Here is a 10,155-nt window from a genome sequence, read left to right as displayed (position 1 = left end):
CAACAGGAGAAAAAGACCTTGCTTAGCTGTGTCAGTCCCCAAACGATGGGACCCGGACCAAAGCAGGTGTAAGGGGATGTAGCCCCCTTGGGGTGAAGAAAGCCCCCGTTGTCCTGATGTGAGGCCTCCGAGAGGGGCACATCCGGGGGCGGGGGCTGAGGTGGGCTCCAGTCGACTCCCAGGTGTGGTGAGGGGGCGGCCTGTAGTCAGGGCCCACTGAGCCCTACGGAGCCCCTGGCGGGACTGTGCGGGCAGCTGGCGGCCTCCCCCTGGCTCCCCGCCACCCACCAGGGCTGGAAGAGAAGTGGTCAGGAGGAAAGGCAGCCGGTATAGAGAGAAGGGAGAGCAGAGCAGGGAGCAGCACCGGGCGGGTCCGTCACCGCTGAAACCAGAGACAGTGGGAGCTGAGGCTGCCGTCAGCCTGGGAGGGCCCCGCGGTCCAGGAGCGCGACTTCACCGGAGGCCACAGGGCGCGCTCCAGGCAGACCCGTGATTAGAAATTCCTGCTCCCCGTGCACTGCACAACAGGCCCCCGCCGACCTGCGCGCCAGCTCTGAGATTTTGGGGAATGTGCTAGCCACTTGTTCAAGAGCCTTTATTAACTATGTAAACTTGGGGCGCCTGGGGGCTCAGGGTGAAAGCCTCTGCCTTCGGCTCAGGTCATGATCTCAGGGTCCTGGGATCGAGCCCCGCGTCGGACTCTCTGCTCAGCGGGGAGCCTGCTTCCTCTCTCTCTGCTGCCTCTCCGCCTGCTTGTGATCTGTCAAATAAATACATTAAAAAAACAAACAGATAGTCCAAACACCCATAATTGTTCTTGTACACAGGGCTATCACCTGTGTTTGGGGTCATCTACGCCCGGTGTGTCTGTGGCGAGGGTGCCACATAAAGGTCGGGGAGCTCGGGGCCCCTGGGCAGCTCAGGCGGCTCGTCTTCTGACTCGGTGTCGGCTCAGGTCGGGACCTCGAGCCCCGCGTCCAGCCCTGTGCCGTGAGCTCCACGCTCGGCAGGAAGTCTGTTCTCTCTCTCCCTCTCCCCCGTCCCTGCTTTCACGCTCTGTCTCTCTAAAAATAACTCTTAAAAAAAAAAAAGGTGGGAGACCGTGCATCTCTCCCCAACTCTGCCCTCAGTGTATCAAGTGTGGGAGTCTTTGGGCCGTGGGAACAGGCGAGTTCTGCCACAGGACTTGACGGGCTATTTGTTGTGTAGACTTAAAGCAACAACACACAAATGCAGATTAAACTCACGGGTGCCGTGTCTCGTGCATGGGTGCTTCGTACTCTCGCTGCTTCCTAAAGAACTCAAGAAGGTGAGAGAATGTTCTTCCGGCATTTGAAAACTCTCACCTGGTTTAGCAAGGAAGCCTTTCAGCTCACCGGCAGGTCAGCGAAGCTCCAACGCCCACCTCTCTCGCCTCCCTTTCCGCTAACTCCTTACCGTACTAACAACACTTATGTCAGGGTTACGCCCACAGAGCTGGTTGGTAAGAAATCTGCCGCTTCTGCCCCGACGGCCTCTGGACAGGGCCAAAGGCCATTCCTGGTCAAAGTCCTCACCATGCTTAGGAGCCGGCCTCGAAGGTCCCACCTCTCAGGCCCTGCCAGGGACCCGGCCGGATCTGAACATCTTGGGCATGGGAGCCAGCCTGCCACCTGGCCTGGGGTCTAAGCTGAATGGCACCTGCGTACCCGGGACTCATTCCCACACACGGCACTGTGCTCTGCATCGCTGCCGCTTGCCAGCAGCCTAGAAATCAGTGTGCAGGCTAGACAGAAGAATTGTGTTTATTGGAGAGACGGGGAGACGTCAGTGCGCTCAGCATGAGGCCGGGGCATGTCAGAGACTCAGGTAGCCAGGAAGCCCCCGTCCACCGGCACAGTGGAACCCGTGGTCATGCCGCTCCGGTCACTCAGCAGGAAAAGGATGGCGTCCACCACGTTCTCCACCTCTGCGGGCAGAGTGGAAGTCAGGGCATAACCCACGGAAGCTGCCCTTTATCCTTCCCTCCCAGGCCTCATCGAGGCAGGTACGGGGGCTCCTGCCTGACTCACCAGCAAACTTGCCAAGTGGGATTCGATCCAGCATGGTCTTGGCCTTCTGGGGGTTGCTCCAATTGGCCTGGCCCATGAGGGTCATCACCACTGTGGGGTTCACCGCGTTCACGCGGATCTACACCAGGATAGGCAGGAGGTCAGCAAGGCAGGCTAGGTGCCCGGGGCCGGGGCGGGGGTGGGGGTGGGAGCTGGGTGATGGGAGGCACCCCAGTAGGGCTCACCTTGTGTGGCCCGAGCTCCAGAGCCATCGCCTTGGTCAGCATGTCCATGGCGCCCTTGGTGGAGCCTGTGACGAAAGGCGTGCCTTGAGCCTGAGCTGGCTGCAGGCTTGGGGGTCACCGGGGTTGGGGCCGGGGGTCACTCACAGTAGACGCTGTGGTTAGTTATTGCACGCTGTGAGGCCTGGCTGGAGATGTTCACGATGGACCCCGGGGTTCCCCTAGCTATTAAGCCCCTGGCCACGATCTGGAATTGCAGAGGGAGCGTGAGGTAGAGTGAACTAGTCACCCGCCATTCCCACTCCTGCCCTGAAGGCGGCTCACCTGGGACACTTGGATGACAGCCCGCAGGTTCACGTTGAAGGACCTGGAGGCGGGTGGAGACACCCTCGTCAGGGGCTGGAGCTGCTGCTGCAGGGGGCAGCCCTTGCCCTAGGGTTCCTCCACCCTGGCCGGCTCACGTGTCACACGCCTCCTTGGTGACCTCCAGGAAGGGCTGCAGCAGTGCCACGCCAGCGTTGTTCACCAGCAGGTCCACCGGCCCCAGGCTGCCCAGTGCCCGCTCTGTGGCCTCCCAGTCACCCAGGTCCACACACACGGGTTCCACCCCGGGGCACTGTGTGTATGGGGTTGGGGACACAGCTACCAGAGGCTCCATGCCCAAGGAGGGGCAGAGCTGGGCCTCTGCCACAGGAGGACTTTGACAGACATGGGAAGGGATTGGACGTTCCAGAGGGTCCAGCTCCCTTCTCGGGGTTCAGAACCCCAGGGTGCTGAAGGAGGCGACAGAGGAGCCAACACGGCCCCTGGGCCCCCGGGCATTTCAGGTCTTAGGGACCTGGAGGCTGGCCCGCCTCTGGCCAGTCCATTTCCTGCACCCCGGTGGTTCAGGCGCCGGGCCTGCAAAGCCTGAGAAAAAAGCCTGAGAAATGGCAAAGCAGCCACTTCGGCCTGCTTCCAAACCCAGCGGTGTCGCCGTTCTTCCGGACGCCGGGTGGCCAATGGAGGCCGAGCGCCCCGGGAGGGCCTGCGGAGGGTCCCCGGTCAGCCCCAGCGCCAGGCGCCTGCGCGTCCGGGCCCGACTTCCCCACCGCCCCGCCCGCCTCCCGCGGCCCGCTGGGCGGGGACTGGGCGGCGCCTACCTCGCGGACCAGGCTGTCCAAGTCGGCCCGGGTCCGGCTCACCGCCACCACCCGCACACCCGCCGCGTGCAGCGCCTGGACAGTGGCGCGCCCGATGCCTGCGGGGAGCGCGGCTCAGCGTGGCGCATCCCCGGCACCGCGCCCCCGCCGCCCGCCGCGCCCCCAGCCCCCCGGCTTCCCGCCGCCCCCGGACTCCAGCCGCCCGCGCCCCCAACCCCGGCCGCCCCGCAGGTCCACCTTTGCCCGCCCCCGTGACGAGCGCCCGGCGGCCCGCGAGCCCCAGCTCCATGGTTAGCGTTTGGTCCCAGCGCCCGGCGGCGGCGACTCTGCAGGTGGGCGGGCGCGGGGCGGGGCGCGGGGCGGCCAGTCACAGGCCTGCGTCCGGGCTGGGGGCGGGGACATTAACATACCCCCTCCCCCGCCAGTAGGGAGACTCGGGGAAGGGAGCGGGCGCTGCAGGGGCGGCGGGTCGACCCCGCCTAAGTCCGCCTGGCGGCCTCCACGAGCGTTTCCCCGGCCGGGCTGGTTACAGGAGCGAGACGTGGTCCTTAATGCCGGGAAGAACTGCGGCGACGTGCGAAGGGGAGAGCGCGGAGCTGGCGCTTCTCGTTTGGTCCCTGCAAATAAGTTCGGTGGGAAGGATTGCACGCCTCCTCCCCAGCCCCGGCCTGGGAGCGGCTCGGGAGGGCTCCCCTGGAGTGCCCGAGGGAGCGTTTGCACAACTGAGCCTGAAGAAGCCAACAAGATCCGCGTTGACCTTGAAGGGACCCCAAAGTCATCCAGGACCACCCACCTGCCACCACCAGCACTTACCAAAACTTGGGCCGAAGAAGAAGAGCTAGGATTGGGGTCATCGAGCTGCGCGGTGGCCAGCAAGGGCAAGCTTTGCTTCTAGAGGCTTTGAGATCATTCACAAATGTGAGCCCACATGCATACCTGTGCACTGTCTCCCCCATAAAAGCTGATTCGTTTAGGGGGTTATGGCAAAAAAGCTACAACTGCAGGAGTACCTTCTATGGCCCAAAGTGGGGTGGTTGCAGGGCCTCTGGGTCACTGGGGCTTTGGGCCTAAGTGGACAGGTTGGAGGAGAGGGTTAGTGGGGCAGCCCGGGGCACACATCTGAGAAGCCCCCAGAGAATGGCCAAGTGAGTCCTCCCCGCCAAGCCCTGAGGTCCCCACCCCTGGCGCCCCAAAAACCCTGACCTCCCTGTCAGAGGCCAAGGGAAGAGTGGCCCCAATCTGAAAGTCCTTCCTGAGAGGCACATCTGTTTAGATCCCTTCTGTGGCTTTCCTTTGCCCCCAGAATGCTGTCTAAATCCTCTAACCTGTCCCGTGGGCCAACTCTGGCACCAACCTTGCTGTGGGAGGCCCTGCAGGTGGGCTGGAAATGCCCTCAGCTCTCCCTACCCCCACTCCCAGCCCGCAGGACCATTGCCTGCAGGACCCCACACAGCCCCTCCTCCCTTGCATCCTTGCTCAGGGTTGGAGACTTTTCCAGTCCAGCTGAGTGACCCCCCACCTCAGGCCTCATCACCCCCCAGGTGTTCGGTGGAGACTGAAAGGTCCCCTACCAATGGGTCCGTGATTAAAGGAGCGAGAATGATACAAAGCAAGCAAAGCTTTATTTTGCGCCAAGCACCAAGAAGCTAACTGACCGGTCAGGGCTGGTCAAAGAGGCGACTTCTCTCTGCCTTACAGACTAGCTTTTAAGGGCAAAGGCCATGTGGTTGGGCCTGGCCACACACAGGTGGCCAGTGAAATTGTAACACACAGAGAAAGCTGCACAGTCATGCTAGGTCACACATAAGTGACCAATTGAATTATAATTTATCCTAGTAGATGTTTAAACTAGCCTATCACCTTGGTCAGAATTGGCACCCAAAAGGCGGGACCCACACTCCTTGGTAGCTAGGGAGACAGTACATGCCCCCACTGATTGGATACCTCCACCTGGCCTGACCCACCCTTGTATTTGGGCTTTGTTTCCCCGGCTTGCTTTTAAGTAGGTCCCCTGCGGGGTGGGGGGGGCAGGGTCAGTTTAAGTTTTACTGCATAAACAACAAAATGACTGTTTAATCCAAGATGGAATCACTCTGGCTAAATAGGCCCCTACAGGGACTTGACTCTGGTGAGCGCGGGGGAACCCGGCAGGGCTTGCAGGGCTCCTTGCCTGGACTTGGGCCAGAGACAGAAGGCAGGGCAGCAGCTTCGGACCCTTGCCCAACTCAGGCCTCCTTCGAGGGAGGGGTCTTGCGAGGGGAGGTGGGCCTGGAGGTGGAGCTGGACTCCCTTGAGCTGGATAAACTCGACAGGTCCAGCACCCCACCCCCACCCGCCTGAGCGCTCTGTCCCATCTCCCGGAGGGAGGGTCTGTGTCCGGTCCAGATCCCTAACCCGACCTCTCTCCCTCTGACCCGCGGTGGTTGCCGCTGTGGGGCGGGGCTGAAGGGCGGGCCAGAGCCTCCCCGGAAGGGAAGGGGCTGTAGGCTCCCCTGTGCCCTCTGGACTCTGGCCTCGCCCAGGGCCGATTGGGTGTTGGGGGAGGACGGGCCTGGACAGCAAGAATCTCCTCTGTGTGAGCAAGTCGCTGCCCTTCAGCCACAAGCCAGGGCCGGTGGTGGAGTCCGGCTGGCTCTAGGATGTGCCCCCTCACTTCACGGAAGGTGAGATGTGCGCCCTCCCTCCCTGATCCTCCACTCCCCAGCCTCGCGGCTGCCCCTCCGAAACCCCGGCGCACACTGGACCCAGGAGAATGGCCTCCGTTTATTTGGTCAAATCCAACCAGCACAGCGGACACAGTGGGCGGGTGCGGCCGGGGCGGGTGGCCAGGTGCGGAGTCTGGACACGAGAGGGGCTGGTGGGGCTGGCGGGGTGAGGGGGCCTCGGGCGGCGGGCGGGGCCGGGGCGGGGCCTGGGGCGTGTGGGCGGGACCTGGGGCGTGTGGGCGGGGCCGGGGCGGGGCCTGCGGGAGAGCGCCGGCGCCGCGCGCTCTAGGAGGCTAGGTAGCCGGCGTCCACGAGGATGCCCGAGCCGCTGGTGGAAGCGCTGCGGTCGCTGAGCAGGAAGAGGATGCTGTTGACCACGTCCTCCATCTCTGCGGGGAGCGGCGGGGGGCAGTGGGGCAGGCGGGGCAGGCGGGGTCAGCGCGGCGCTCCCCTGGTCGCCCGGGCCGCCCCGGCCGCGCCGCGCCGCGCAGGTCGCTCCCCGCAGCCCCGCTGACCTGCAAACTTCCGCAGCGGGTGCCGCTCCTTCAGCTTCCGGGCAAAGTCGGGGTCGGTCAGGACTTTCTGGCTCATGGCCGTCGGCACCACGGTGGGGTTCACAGAGTTTACCCGAATCTAGCCCCCGGGGGGTCCAAGCGGGCCTCAGCGGGTAGATGAGCCCCGCCCCCACAGCCCCTGGGCACCTCCCCCCACACCTGCAGAACTTGCTCTCGGCGTTCAGTCCATCGCTGATCCCGCTGCCCAGAGCCTTGGGTAGGCCTCAAGCCTCTCCCATGCCCTCTGCTGCCCATTGCCATTGCCATCCCGAAGTCCTGCTCCCCAGCACCTACCAAGTCCCGACCTTCTGTGACCCCCGACCCCTGTTCCCCAGGTCCCCCCTCCATGCCCACCTTGTATGGCCCCAGTTCTGCAGCCATGACTTTGGTGAGTGCCGTCATTGCGCCCTTGGTGGAGCCTGTGGAGGGCAGAGAGCCCTGAGGACCCATTAGGGATTCTGCCTCCTTTGCACAGAGGCTAAGCCCCAAAGCCCAGCGTCTCCTGCCTGGAAAGGGGGGTACAGGCGGGCAGAGGGACTCACTGTAGACAGCTAGGTTGGGGAAGGTGACGTGGGCCACCATGCTGGACACGTTGACAATGGAGCCGGGCACTCCGCGCTCGATCAGGCCACGGGCCACGATCTAGAAGCCAGGAAAGAGGCAGCCTGACCCCAGGATGCTCCCACCTGGGCCTTGTCATTGCTGGGCCTTGTCCTACCTCTGGCTCACCTGGGACACTTGGACCACAGAGCGCAGGTTCACGCTGAAGGTCCTGGGGGAGGGCAGAGAGTCAGATGGTCCGTGGCCACACCTGCTCCACGTCCCCAGCAGCCCCTCCCCAGTCCACCTACTCTCCTACTCCCCACCTGTCGAAGACGTCTTTGGTGACCTCTAGGAAGGGCTGCGTCAGCAGCGTGGCAGCGTTGTTCACCAGCAGGTCCACGGGGCCCACGTTGCCCAGTGCCCGCTCCGTGGCCTCCCAGTCACCCAGGTCCACACACACAGTCTCTATCCCAGGGCACTGTGGAGAGGCATTGGTCAGCGATCAAGAAGGTAGTCCGGCAGGCTCCTGAGGCACCCGGAGGGCATGGGGGGCAGGCTCGGGCCACGGCGGGGGTGCATGCCTCACCTGCTCGGAGAGGCTCACCAGGTCCGTGTTGGTGCGGCTCACGGCGATCACTGCGGCGCCCAGTGCGTGCAGGGCCTTCACAGTGCCTCTCCCGATCCCTGCAGGGGTGCACTGGTGAGGAGATGGCCCAGGACATCTGGGTCAAGCCTGAGGACCAAAGCTGCAGCCCCCTCTGCTCGGGAAAGGGAGTGAGAAGGTGCTGGGCAGAGAGTGGGCACCAGGGGGACGTGGTACCAGGTCTGAGGCAGAGGCTCGGCCAGCCAGGCTCCGGCTGAGGGAGGCCCCCGAGGAGCTCCTGCCCACCAGACCCAGGGAAGAGGCCCCGGCTGGATCTCTGAGCTTGAGGGCCACCATCTGGGGCAGGGGTCTTGCCTTCCTATTCCAGGGCAGCCTGCCGGGCTCAGGTCCTGGGGCTGTCAGGGCTGCGGTGAGGGGATGATTGCTGGCAGGTTGGTCCGTGATAGGCAAGGAGGGATTCAGACCCCGGCACAAACCTGGGAGGCTCCACCCACCTTCCTCTCCGGCTAGGCCCCTCAGGCACCCTTACCCGCCCTGCTCACACCCACCTTTCCCTGCCCCGGTCACCAGGGCCCGCCCACCGCTGAAGTTCAGCCGCATGGTACTGATTCTGAGCCTCCGTCCAGTGGGAGAGGAGCGCACGGAGGTTTTAAAGGCCCGGGGCGGGCTGTTCTGGGGGTGTCAAGGAAGGGAGGCTGGGGGCACGGGGCAGGGGCGGGGCGTCATGGCAGCTTCTGTTTCCTTGTTCACAGGGATCTGCTGCCCTCCTGACACAGAACCCGAAGGTGCTGGCCAAAAGCCCCACCCTGAGTTTTGAAAAAGGAAATTAAAAAAAAAACGTGGAACCGGGGGCATGCCCTTCTTGGCCGGCTTGGGGAAGATGGCCCGGAGCTGACCCCCACGAGCCCTGGGCCCGGCATCCCTGCACGGTAGCACAGGCACGCTGGGCTTGGGTCTCCCGCCCTGCTGACCCTACTCCACCATGGATAGCCCCAGTCTGGGGGCCCTTGCAGCTCCAGAGTCTCCCTCACGCACCCCTGGTCAGCCTAGGACTCCTGCCCCCAAGCACAGTGCTCAGCCCTGTCCGCAGGTGTGGCCTCCCTGAGGTGCCCCCTCTTCCCTCTCAGGTGCAGCTCTGGGAGTGGGGGGCCTCTCCTTCCCCAGCTGTCTTCTTTTTGTTCCCCTCCCTCCCCCTTTTAGAATTTCATCTCAGCACAAATTGGCAGACTCTTCCCGGTGCCAAAGGGCTTGCTGTGGCTTCTTCGTGGCACTGATCCCCGTGGCTTCTATTTTTCCTTTGGACATCGAGAGATCACAAGTAGGCAGAGAGGCAGCCAGAGGGCGAGGGGGAAGCAGGCTCCCTGCCGAGCAGAGAGCCCGATGCGGGGCTCGATCCCAGGACCCTGGGATCATGACCTGAGCCGAAGGCAGAGCCTGAACCCACTGAGCCACCCACATGCCCCGATCCCCGTGGATTCTGATGGCCATTCCACTTCTGGGGCTGAGTCCAAGGGCCTGTCCCAAGCGCCTCCCCGTCCTGTGCCATAGGCCTCACAGGACCAAAGCTACTGTCCAGAGGTCCGGAGTTCAGGGCAGGGCCATGACACCTCCACCAGGCCCCTCCAGGTGTGACCCTGACAGGTGTGACCCTCACCCGGGCCTGGCCGGACCCCAGGTGTGGTCCCAGGAAGAGAGGCTCCCGTCCTAAAGCGCATCCGGCCTCTCTGAGACCTCCTTTGCTCCCCAGGGCCCAGGTGGGCTTGCCCCCTGGTACATGTCCTTGGCCTTGTCAGTCATCAGGGAGTCCTGTGGAGGAAATCTTTGCCCTGGGCATGACACAGCACACACAGTCTGGCTTTCTTCCCAGCCGCTCGTTAGAAATCCCTTCCCATGAGGGACGCCGGGTGCCGGCTGTGGGGGAGAACAGTCGATCCGTGAGGCCCTCAGAATGCAGGTGCCTGGGAAGCACGTTTGTGCAGCACAGGGGTGAGCCCTCATCTACAGTGGGAGCCGCAGGTCTCATCCAGGATCCCCAGGATGGAGGGCACAGACTCCACCCCTCCCAGAGCACTGGCCTGCAAGACGGCCCCCAGCCCCCGCCCGCCCTTGCCTGATCTGCTCCCAGAAGGCCTTCTGGAGAGTGTTCCCCAAACACGCACAGGTTAAAAGCACCTCCCTGCTTCTGTTAACCCACACCCCCACTCGGAACCCCACACCGTGAGTTCTGTCCCTCCAAGGCCACCAGCACATTCCAGACACAGTGATTTTCCAGCTACAGGTGATTTTTATTTTTAAATAATTCAGAATTGCAAGGCTGCAAAAGCTTTTCTCCCCC

At 63.5% G+C, this 10,155-nt stretch overlaps 2 protein-coding genes and 2 long non-coding RNA genes across 4 annotated transcripts; 2 read left to right on the top strand and 2 right to left on the bottom strand.

Moving 5' to 3' along the window:
* Positions 1 to 1,766: 1,766 nt before the first annotated feature.
* On the bottom strand, positions 1,767 to 3,740 carry LOC122905870 (L-xylulose reductase). Its single transcript, XM_044247188.1, has 8 exons — positions 3,652 to 3,740; positions 3,415 to 3,512; positions 2,734 to 2,888; positions 2,597 to 2,639; positions 2,420 to 2,519; positions 2,276 to 2,340; positions 2,052 to 2,169; positions 1,767 to 1,948 (listed from the first exon to the last, which is right to left on the bottom strand). The coding sequence occupies exons 1-8, from the start codon at positions 3,701 to 3,703 to the stop codon at positions 1,845 to 1,847; spliced, it is 735 nt and encodes a 244-aa protein (XP_044103123.1). The 5' UTR covers positions 3,704 to 3,740; the 3' UTR covers positions 1,767 to 1,844.
* Positions 3,676 to 5,023, top strand: LOC122905871. Its single transcript, XR_006384489.1, has 2 exons — positions 3,676 to 3,746; positions 3,947 to 5,023. It is a non-coding gene; the product is annotated as an uncharacterized LOC122905871 (long non-coding RNA).
* Positions 5,024 to 5,902: 879 nt separating this feature from the next.
* LOC122907509 lies at positions 5,903 to 8,665 on the top strand. The gene is made up of 4 exons (XR_006384716.1): positions 5,903 to 6,077; positions 7,009 to 7,061; positions 7,907 to 7,998; positions 8,573 to 8,665. It is a non-coding gene; the product is annotated as an uncharacterized LOC122907509 (long non-coding RNA).
* On the bottom strand, positions 6,372 to 8,429 carry LOC122907506 (carbonyl reductase [NADPH] 2-like). The gene is made up of 8 exons (XM_044250323.1): positions 8,369 to 8,429; positions 7,803 to 7,900; positions 7,540 to 7,694; positions 7,403 to 7,445; positions 7,216 to 7,315; positions 7,028 to 7,092; positions 6,635 to 6,752; positions 6,372 to 6,508 (listed from the first exon to the last, which is right to left on the bottom strand). The coding sequence occupies exons 1-8, from the start codon at positions 8,418 to 8,420 to the stop codon at positions 6,405 to 6,407; spliced, it is 735 nt and encodes a 244-aa protein (XP_044106258.1). The 5' UTR covers positions 8,421 to 8,429; the 3' UTR covers positions 6,372 to 6,404.
* Positions 8,666 to 10,155: the final 1,490 nt, after the last annotated feature.

This window comes from Neovison vison, chromosome 5 (genome assembly GCF_020171115.1).
Source record: "Neovison vison isolate M4711 chromosome 5, ASM_NN_V1, whole genome shotgun sequence".
Classification (NCBI taxonomy): Eukaryota; Metazoa; Chordata; class Mammalia; order Carnivora; family Mustelidae; genus Neogale; species Neogale vison.
Note: the sequence above shows the minus strand (reverse complement) of the source record. Positions and strands in the feature narration are given on the sequence as shown.

What these genes read in the sequence shown, in the direction of transcription:
- LOC122905870 (XM_044247188.1), bottom strand. Translation starts at nt 3,703, where the DNA reads ATGGAGCTGGGGCTCGCGGGCCGCCGGGCGCTCGTCACGGGGGCGGGC. An exon ending in TGGACAGCCTGGTCCGCGAG is followed by an intron (nt 2,889 to 3,414) that starts GTAGGCGCCGCC and finishes CCATACACACAG; the next exon opens with TGCCCCGGGGTGGAACCCGT. An exon ending in CCCACTTGGCAAGTTTGCTG is followed by an intron (nt 1,949 to 2,051) that starts GTGAGTCAGGCA and finishes CTCTGCCCGCAG; the next exon opens with AGGTGGAGAACGTGGTGGAC.
- LOC122907506 (XM_044250323.1), bottom strand. Translation starts at nt 8,420, where the DNA reads ATGCGGCTGAACTTCAGCGGTGGGCGGGCCCTGGTGACCGGGGCAGGG. An exon ending in CAGAACTGGGGCCATACAAG is followed by an intron (nt 6,753 to 7,027) that starts GTGGGCATGGAG and finishes CCCGGGGGCTAG; the next exon opens with ATTCGGGTAAACTCTGTGAA. An exon ending in CCCGCTGCGGAAGTTTGCAG is followed by an intron (nt 6,509 to 6,634) that starts GTCAGCGGGGCT and finishes CGCTCCCCGCAG; the next exon opens with AGATGGAGGACGTGGTCAAC.